The following is a 10,206-nucleotide window of genomic DNA, read 5'->3' on the forward strand; positions in this document are numbered from 1 at the left end:
TTCTCAAAGGCAGAGCAGGATACCCAGGGCTCGGTTTACACCTGTCGCCATTTCTAGCCACTGGGGGACCATAGGCAGGCTAGGGGAACTCATATTAATATTGAAAAACCTCATAAAGTGAATTTTTTATGCCATGGGACCTTTAAACTCTGTTTGTGAACCCACAATTGTGTTGTAACTTTTATGCTGGACTGTCAAATTTGCTTAACTGAACTCTTCATCTCAGATTGATCCTTGTGTTCTGGTAAACTTAAGACCGATGAAAGAAGGCACAGGAATTAATTAATAGGAGTCAGATTTGACAGGCTTTAGGGCCTTATTTATTACAAATTCCCTCTATACCTTGGTTAATGGCTGATCAATCAAAGGAATTTCCTGGGTGACTGGATGTAGTTTAGCCCTAATGATTGAAAGCCGGACATGTCACACTATTTGTATAAAGATGATTTTACTACTTAGTTCAAGTTTTAGCACATAATATTCGTTGTTTGTGTGTTTTTTTTAATCCAGTACCAGAGGAAGTGGTCACAGTGCTATGCTGCAGCCATAGATGAAGACCACCAGGAATACCAGAGCTTGTACCAGAAGGGAGTACATTGCCATCTTCTTCTTTCTGGCTGTGGCTGTCTCCGTCATTGTGGTACATAACATGGAAGTTCTGGAGGTGAGAACTTGGTTTTGGTGGGACTGTTTATAGGGTGGACCCTGTTTGAAATGTTTAATATTAAGGTTTAATTTTCCCCTCAAACATCAGACCCCTCAGCTCCCTAGATTGAATTACCACTACGTGTTTTCTTTTTTTTTAAGATTATTTTTTGGGGCATTTTCCCTTTATTGACAGTGGATAGACCGGAAAGGGGGAGAGAGATGGGGGATGACACACAGCAAAGGGCAGCAGGTCAGATTCGAACCCGCGCCACTGCAAGCCAATGTGGGGCGAACGCTCTTACTGGGTGAGCTAGAGGCCACCCCACTATGTGTTTTCTTGCCTTTGTTTTGGTAGTTGTGGTGTTTGGTGTGGCTTCATCGTCTGCTTCACGTTGACCTGGCACTCCTTTCACAAACTTGTCCATGCTTTGCTAGCAATGCAACAGAACCACGTATTACCAATCATCACCAAAGAGATGCCCCAAAACAGCTCGGTACTGAAGCAATGACTATGAGGTTTAATGGCTTTGTCTTCTCTAATCAGTGGAGTTTTGTACTCCAGCAGTGTTTGTGTACATGAGAGGCAAATTTGATGGATGCATCTTTGTCACCATCTCTCTGTCGACCCCCTGCCAGATTCAGCATAAAGTGAACTCCACCGCCGTCGTCGTCCCGAGAGTTTCCACTGACCCTGACGTGCATCGCGACTTCTGCACCTTCCAGGCACTGTCCCCTAACGACGCTCTGGAGGAACGCCTCTTACTGGACTCCATTGCTTGGCCTGGAACTTCACTTTTGCCAGCTCCTCTTTCCCTGGAGAAGACCAGTGACCCAGCTCACAGCACCTTCACCATTCTCCCAAGGAGGGGGGGAGGACAATGGCATGTTGGGGATCAGCTGGAGGTTAGGATCAAAATCTCTGATTTCCAGGGCCATCCCAAGAAGTCTGGAGGGGACTTTTTACTCGCCCGACTGCACAACTGGAAGCTTAGTGCAGGTGTGGTTGGGCAAGTGATGGATCATCTGAATGGCAGCTACTCTGCTGTATTCCCTTTACCCTGGGAAGGAGACGCGCAGGTTGAGGTAATGTTAAAAACTATCATGTTAAATGTGGTTATATTGTAGGCATATTTAATCTTTATTCTTTATTTTATCTTTAACTATGGACAGTAAAACTAATGGACGCAGCATCGGTGGCATCGCCCATTGGTTTATGAACTGCCATTTTAAAGTCAGGAGTTTTTGGCCGTTGCCATTTGGTATTTTGGAGCCAGAAGTGACCATATTAGGAGAAAAGGGCGGAGCTGGGGAGGGTTAACTGTTGAACACAATACACTACTGTGAGCTATATAAATTAGCTGGATACATGGTTAAACGTAATTGGCTCACCAGTGTATCGGCGTGTGTACTTCGTCCATAGCAATCCCACCAATCGGTCCCAAAACGTCCCAGTTAGAGAGGACATGTTGAAAACATATTCTTTGTAAAACTTTACAATCATTCACCGAAAGAACCAAACAGGCCTGCCTTGTTGCGAAGTTTCTTCAAAACTTGACATTTTCAGCATCTAGCTGGAAGTTTGTTGTTGTTTCCCACTCGCCTATTAACTTTAACTTCTAGCACGGCACATATGCAGTTTGTAATAACTATGGCAGTTTTCCACTTAAAATTCTTAGACCTTTTGGAAACAGTGGGACTTTTCATTTCAAACAAAAGCAGGGTCTCATTTCCAGCCACCAACAGTAGCTTTTTATTAAAACTCTGGTTCTCTATTCAATCAGGTGACACTGGTTCACTCTAGTGAAGCTGTCACAGTGCTGAACAGACTGACCAGCGAACAGCCTGACAGGATTTACTTCCAAAGCCTCTTCCGCTCAGCCTTACTCTCTGAAACTACAATCTGTAACGTCTGCCTACGTCCAACAAAGCAGCCGCTGTGCAACTACACTGACCTCCGTACAGGCGAGCCTTGGTTCTGCTACAAGCCAAAGAACCTGAGCTGTGATGCCAGGATCAACCACGCAATGGGAAAATACGAACAAAACCTCGGGGCCAACGAGGAGAAGCTCTTTCAAAGGTGAGAGACAGGACTGACTTTGAAGTTTGTGATTACTGGCAGTTAAGATTAAATCTAAAGATCTTTTAAGTTTTAAAGGACAAATCAAACTAATCAGTCTTAATCATACTAGTTGACTTTCATTAAGAACATTGGATAGTATTTTCATTTTTCATTTATTCATTTATGGTTTATTGTCAATGTATACATCTTATTTGAGATTTGTCTTTTGAGAAACATTAAGTTGGCTAAAGCGTTAGCAAACAGTGGTTATTTACATCCAGTAGAGCAACAAAGTATTCCTTTGGAGTTGGGTTAATGGCTACCAAGTACAATATTCATTCACCCTTTCATGGTACGTGTACACTGCCAAGCATCATTTCCACGCTGCCCATTCATTGTCTATGGGAGCAGCCGCGCAATGCATTCCGATAGCATTGCGGCGACTTTAGAGAAGCGGGGCCTCGAATTGCCCGCTCCTCATTTGCATAAAGTTGAATCCAGGCTTCTTTCTGCAAATCAGGGACGTCTAGCTCGACTCGCCGCCTCTCAAAAACTCACGAAAATCTTTTAAGCTGACCTTTCAGCAACTGCATAGTTTATTTCTCGCACAAAATGTTTTCAGAAAAAAGTTTCCAAATGAGCCGCCATGTTGGTCTGTTTTTGAAATCCGGGTGCAGCAAGCCAATCAGGTGCAGCCATCGGGGTTGTAGGAGGGTGGAGCCTGTTTTCTTTGCTTGTCAGTGGTCATTGAAGAGAATAACTGCTAGTGAAAAAGCCCATTAAGCTTCCAATGCTGGAAAGCAGGGAGATCCTTGGCATGAAAAAAACACCACAGAGGACACGTTCCATTAGTGCCCCACAACACTTTATGGGGACATATCTGCTGTGTTCACCTGCTAGTTGCTTACTTTGTCTGCTGCTGTTTAGTGGTAGATAGTGCACAGTTGTTAAATCAGAGCTTATTTGATAAAAACAGCTACCTGCTGCTTCTAGCAGGGAGACTCAACCAAAACAGTCAAGTTGTGGGCCGTAAAACTAAAATGATGAGCTGAAAGATGCTACAACACTCTATAAAGCTGAGAGGAACTGTGAAGTCAGGTGATCATTATCTGTGGATTCCTCACTGCGAGTGACACATTACACATAGCAGGGCTCAACATAAAAAAAAATCCCCACTGGCCCCCGGGGCCAGTAGATCAGAGTTTTGCTGGCCCCTTCTACATTTTACTGGCCGTGAAAGAAATAACATAGGTGTGATTGGCAAAGGACAAAAAAGCAGGAAAATATATGCCGCACCTACCATGAAGCTTCAGAAAATGGTTATAACCCAGCTAGCCACTGCCACTGTATGTTGTGCCATTAGCAGTAAAGCTAGACCAGGGGTCATCAACTACATTTTTCCAAGAGCCAGAATTTTTTTTAAGCAGACACTCCGGGGGCCGGACTTTCAAATAAAGAAAATAAAATTATACCTAATACGCATCTCATTGTTTGATATTTCACTTTCTTACTAAATTAATGCTATATTTTTTACATGTTTTAGTGTAAGCAAACTCCTAAAAAAACATGGAAACTCCATAATGATAACTAGATAGGCTACTTAATTAGAAAATGAGCTCAGATTAGGGGGCAGTTCACTGAGGAGTGATGGTTAAAGTCTGTGATTACTGAAACGTAATCAGTGTCCTGATTGGTGGAAAATGCTTGCAGAAAGAAAGGCCTGTTGTCAGGTAAAAATGTCACTGTCAAAGAGCCTGAAGCGAAAAGTTGTGGAAAACAACAGCTTTAATGATGAATGGATTGATAAGCAGGCTAGCATTCGTCATGTATGCCTAATTTTAAATAAGATAATGCTGTTGCAAAATAATACAACCAGCAACATCACCAAGAATGAAGAACGCGGCGTCATTCACGTGCATATTAAGTAGCCACATGCATCTGTTTTGGTCTTAATACGTCCATAGGTTTATCGCTTCAGCGGAGAGGATGGTCCATTTAGACAGCAGCTACGTTTACAAGAGTTTGTCCAAAGTTCAAGATTCGTTGCAAACTAATATAAACAGTTAGACTACAAACTGACATCTTTCATTGTAGCTTGTTTATAAAAAGTCGCTATAAGAGTAGAGCTATATTTGCACAGCGCGGTGGACAAGAGTTTCTACATATTAATGCCTGTAGAACGACAGTATTGGTGCTTACAGTAACGAGTGTAGCGTAAGCGTTAGTTCATCTGCGCCATCGGCGGTAAATAATCCTCTGTATCATTTCCAGTCAGTTACATGTTCTGCGTGAAGTAACGCACACACCTCGGCCCTGCTGTGTGTGTGTGTGTGTGTGTGTGTGTGTGTGCGCAGCGCGGGCATCGCTGTTCAGAATCCCGTCTATCTTCCAAAATGCAACGCTTGTATCTAAATGAATTGGTTATAAATTACCTGAGGTGAAAATGTGAAATGTTAGCTAACATTCACACGCTTCCCGCCACTCTGTATGACGTTTGCTGATGCAGCAGACAGAGCCAGCCAGTGGGCCATTGCTTATGTCGAGCCCTGCATAGTCTTTGAATCCATTGCTTAAATGAAAAATATTAATAAGTGCAGCTTTAACTCACAAAATGTATTTTTCTAGAGAGTTTTGTGTAATGATACATTAACTTTAATGCAGTTTTTTCATATTTTAGTGCTTGATTTTTTTTAGTTTTACCTTCATTACATGATTTCAAATGTTTGTCTTCCTTTCTTGTCTGTATGTTGTTAATGTTGTAGTGTGTGTATAAGAGACATATTGTTATTGTGTGCTCTTCTTCAGTGGTGTCAACTTGAAAGTCTACCTACAGGCTTCAGGACCAGCCAATGTCACCGTGTTGCCAAAAAAAAAAGGTACATTTTTACTACTGCCATTACTAAAGAATGTGCTATAGACAATGAAAGTGAAACGTGGAAAAAGTGTACCATTTTACATGTAGAGGATTCTTTTTGACTAATCCAGTTCATTTTTTCCGACAGATCTCTAAAAGTAATTCTCCACAAATAATCTTGCAAAAGCACCACTTTAATCTTGTGATTAGCCTAGCAGATATGTGCTCATAATTTCTTGGAAACAAAGTCATTCAGCATGAAAAAGCATTAAAGGGGTGATAGAATGCAAAACCGATTTTACCTTGTCATAGTTGAATAATGACAGTTTGGAGGGTAAATAGGACATACATAGAACCTCAAAATCCCATTGACACCCCTTTCCTCTGCAAATCTCACAATTTGAAACTGCTGCTGAAAACGGGCGAATCTCAACAAAGCTAAAAATTGACATCAACTCAACTCCTACCTTATTTGGCTTTAGTCTCTACCCTTGTCACGCCCCAACATTTACATAGGCTACACCACTGACCTGAGGTCAGCTTAGTCTTCTGAATCTAGGTCACGCAGATCTCAGAAATGTTATAAATTGTTCGTCCGCTATTTAATAACTAAATTCAGTTCTGAGACTTTTTTATGCGAGAAATCAACTATGTAGAGGTCAAATATGGGCCGTTTTACGAAAATTGATGGCTAATTGCAAATTTTGTCCGACTGTGTGTCGCAGTTCAGCAGGAGATCAGCTGGCTAATGTGACAGTGCCTCGCCGCCTGGCGTGTATACCTTCACAGACCCCGGCTCGCTGAGAGCTATAGGGATCTCTGTCACAGCCAGAAGCCCACAGCGCTCCATACCCGCACAAAGTCACCATGTCAATGGCATTCTGGGTTACTGGACTACCAAATGCTGAGGCCCTGACGGAGCTCCAGGGCCTGCAGCCAGCCGCGATCTTTAGCTACCCATAGGATTAAAGGGACACTAGCAGCTAACGAAACCCCTCACATTCACAAAAATGCATTAAATTGAAATCGGACACAAGCTGTAGCTTTGTTAGACCTTATGGTAGCTGTAATATAAGTGACGTGACGAAATTCAAAGTGTAAATATATTATAGTTATTCCGAAAGTCTAGCTAGCTAGCTAGCCGCGATCTTTAGCTACCCATAGGAGTGAAGGGACACTAGCAGCTAACGAAACCCCTTACATTCACAAAAATGCATTAAATTGAAATTGGACACAAGCTGTAGCTTTGGAGCGAAGTCTCGTCAGACTGTGTGGACCTGAAGTCCGACACGTCTTACCAAATTTGCAATTAGCCAGCCATCAATTTTCGTAAAACGGCCCATATTTGAGCTTTATATAGTTGATTTCTCGCATAAAAAAGTCTCAGAAGTGAATTTAGTAACGAAACATTGCAGTGTCTGAAATATGAGACCTGCTGTCTCGTCTCCAATGTATGTGTATGTGGTTCCTCAACCAATCAGTGCGCAGCTCATCTAAATATTCATGAGCATACCATATTTGTAAGAAAAGCTCTCGTTCCAAATAGGGCCAAAACACATAAGGGCCCATAAAATAGCAACTGGGCAATTTTCAGCCCAACCAATGTTACATACCCTATTAGGAGACCTTAAGGAACAGTGTGAAATACCCTATATAATCATTCTATCACCCCTTTAAAAAATGACTAATGACTCTGAGGAAACGGTGTGTGTCTGTTTCTATGGGAGCAGCCGTGCAATGTATTCTGGTAGCATCGTGGGGACGTTGGCGTCGAGTCGCCGGTTCCTCATTTGCATAAAGTTGAAGCCAGCCTGTGGCCGGTTAGCTCAGTTGGTAGAGCGGGCACACATGTGCAGAGGTTTATTCCTCGACGCAGAAGGTCCAGGTTCAAATCCAACCTGCGAAGGTTTTCCTGAATGTCTTTCCCCTCTCTCTCCCCTTTCATGTCTCGGCTTTCCTGTCAAATAAAGGCATACATGCCCAAAAAAAAAAAAAACTTGAATCCAGGCAACTTTATGCAAATGAGGACACGTAATATAATTCGACAAAGACAAGAACGACCGATTAGTCTCTCAGGAATAAGGATAGTCAATAAATGCTCATACAATCACTTTCTACCTTGGTTTTGGTCTTTTCATTGGATTTGTCGATAATAAAAAACCTACTCTTATCCTTTAACTTCCTCTCAGGCCAATCAGAGGTGAAGAGCAGCAGCGTGAAGCCTGGACCCTCTGGTTATTACTACCAGGGTGTGTGGCAAGCACTAGGTGGCACCACAGTTCGCCAATTTAACAACTTCGCCATCAGTCAGTGTCTGAAAGGCAAGGGGGTCTACATGTACGGAGACTCCACCATCAGGCAGTGGTTTGAATACCTCAACGCAGCACTACCAGGTAGCTGATTCACAGGGATTTCTGGCTGATTTTTGTTGACACTGCAGCTGAATCTGTTCCCTCTGTAATATTTTTAGATCTTAAAGAGTTTGACCTGCACAGCCTGAAGCAAGCTGGACCTTTCATGGCCTTGGACTATGCAAACAACATCTTGGTGACGTTCCGCTGCCACGGTCCTCCTATCCGTTTTTCCAACGTCATAACCAGCGAGCTTCGCTACATTGCCAATGAAATTGATGGCTTAACCGGAGGCACCAATACTGTCGTAGTTTTCGGCATCTGGTCTCATTTCAGCACTTTTCCCATGGAGGTCTACATCCGGCGGCTGCAGAGCATCCGCAGGGCGGTGGTGCGGCTGCTGGACCGGGCTCCAGGCACGCTGGTCATCATCCGGACCGCCAACCCCAAAGCCTTGACACTTTATGAGACGATAACCAACAGCGACTGGTACTCACTGCAGCGTGATAAGGTGCTCAGAGCCGTGTTCAAAGGACTGAACGTTCATCTGATCGATGCCTGGGAGATGGTTCTTGCCCACCAACTGCCACACGACCTCCACCCACAACCTCCCATTATTAAGACTATGATGGACCTTCTCTTGTCCTACATATGCTCTAAAAATGGTGGCTAGATGCGTGTTTGTTGGGGGAGAGGAGTGGGGATTAAAACGCAATCTGTTTCTACCAAGTGTTGGATTTTTACTTCAGCAGTCCATGCACTGACTAGACTAACTACAATGTTTCTATTTTTATTTTCAGTCAAGGAATGTTGAGTGAGCACAAAAGAAACACGACTGGATGGAAAGCAGCTCCGAGCTGGGTTGGGTATTACAAATGGTTTAATAATCACACTTATCACATACTGTACAACTTCATGCCCGAGTCTAGGGATTGTCATGAAAAAATTCCATTGCCATGGAAGTTCCTTACATAATTCATAGTCAGTCTATGAAAGAAACGATGGGGTTCTAACGACAATAGGCTGGGATTTAAAGACACTCATCCAGCAGTTACCTGTGCTCTGCTGGTTTGACTCCAAGGTGCGATCTGGTCACTGTAGCTCACCATAGTTTTCTTTTAAGTGCAATTAGTGTTTCAAGAAACAAGTTAGGGTACAAATATACTTTACCTTCCTGGTCAAATAAATTCTGGATCTGACAACTTATCTTGTCACTTCTTCTTCTAGCCTGACTTGGACACCTTCTGTAATTCCACATCATTATAAATGAAACTCACACTATAAACTTGAATTAATCAAGTGGAACTTTAACCATTTACTTTTGGGAGAATATTACTAATATTCAAACATCTGTTGAAACGTCATGTTTAATATTTTGTAGTGCTGCTATGTTGTTTTCAACAGCTCTTTGTTTTGTTTTAATGATCAGTAAGTTTTCAAATGAGGGTTGCATGAACTGCAATCAAGGCACATGTATTTATATTACACATTTTATACAAAGGGTAAATTCAAAGCAGTAAATTCACTGACAAAGCAGATGGATATGGCGTCACCTTGTGTAATGTTTACAATGCAGATCATTGGCATTAGGTCTGGCAATATGAGTAATTAGTCCATACATGCGAAATGAAATTATATTGGCCTCCAATCCAAATTTTACCCTATCACTATCCTATGCTTATACCACAGATAAACCTAGTAACCCTCGCCCCCTAAAAACAACAATGGGACACCCTCTGGGAAAAGAACATTAGATCCGGATCTCTTTAAAGATCAATACTTATTATATTAATACTTATTACTACCAATCACTAATTAATAGGCTAGATTGCCCTTCTAACCTTATCACCAGTGGGAGGCAGCAAAGGCGTATCAGTGCCTAGTCTGCCAACAGAAGAAGAACTTTTTTTTTTTTTTTTTTTAGAACTATTGTGTAGGCTACCAACCATGGATGTATTAAGAGAACTACCAACCAATACATGCTTATACAATCTGTTCACTTATCTGTGGTACAAAAAGACTGAGCGAATATACAAAAATAGAACATTTGACAAACATAAAAGCACAAAGAAATACAAAATAACTTCAAATAATTAAATTAAATACCTTATACACCATAATATAAAAATACGATAAATTAAACGAGAGGTCTAGTCAGGAAACAAAAGGTGCAAGTTCTTAAACACAGTCCAGGCTTGTTTGGATTTCACATTTTTCTCAAGTTGTTTTTACATTACACTCTTAATACATCCATGAGTTTACAGGCCAAGTATTCCCAGCAGGTGGCGGTAACA

At 42.0% G+C, this 10,206-nt stretch overlaps 1 protein-coding gene and 1 long non-coding RNA gene across 5 annotated transcripts in view; both read left to right on the forward strand.

Annotated features, from left to right (window-relative positions):
* The window catches only part of LOC116054802 (NXPE family member 3-like), a 27,849-nt gene extending 18,990 nt beyond the window's left edge, over nt 1–8,859 (forward strand). For 3 of the 4 annotated variants that reach the window (XM_035996227.1, XM_035996224.1, XM_035996225.1), the window contains exons 2-7: nt 511–664; nt 1,285–1,731; nt 2,430–2,725; nt 5,513–5,583; nt 7,751–7,954; nt 8,032–8,859. In XM_035996227.1, coding sequence (XP_035852120.1) covers nt 551–664; nt 1,285–1,731; nt 2,430–2,725; nt 5,513–5,583; nt 7,751–7,954; nt 8,032–8,585 — 1,686 coding nt within the window. In that variant the 5' untranslated portion in view covers nt 511–550 and the 3' untranslated portion in view covers nt 8,586–8,859. Of the gene's footprint in view, nt 1–506; nt 665–1,284; nt 1,732–2,429; nt 2,726–5,512; nt 5,584–7,750; nt 7,955–8,031 lie in introns of all 4 variants that reach the window. The other variant, XM_035996226.1, reaches the window with a different exon arrangement.
* LOC118494012 overlaps nt 1–9,274 on the forward strand; it is a 19,286-nt gene extending 10,012 nt beyond the window's left edge. Inside the window, exon 2 of the long non-coding RNA XR_004896081.1 lies at nt 8,994–9,274. This is a non-coding gene — a long non-coding RNA (uncharacterized LOC118494012). The remainder of the gene's footprint in view (nt 1–8,993) is intronic.
* The last annotated feature ends 932 nt before the right edge of the window (nt 9,275–10,206 follow it).

The sequence above is a fragment of the Sander lucioperca genome, chromosome 20, assembly GCF_008315115.2.
Source record: "Sander lucioperca isolate FBNREF2018 chromosome 20, SLUC_FBN_1.2, whole genome shotgun sequence".
NCBI lineage: Eukaryota > Metazoa > Chordata > Actinopteri > Perciformes > Percidae > Sander > Sander lucioperca.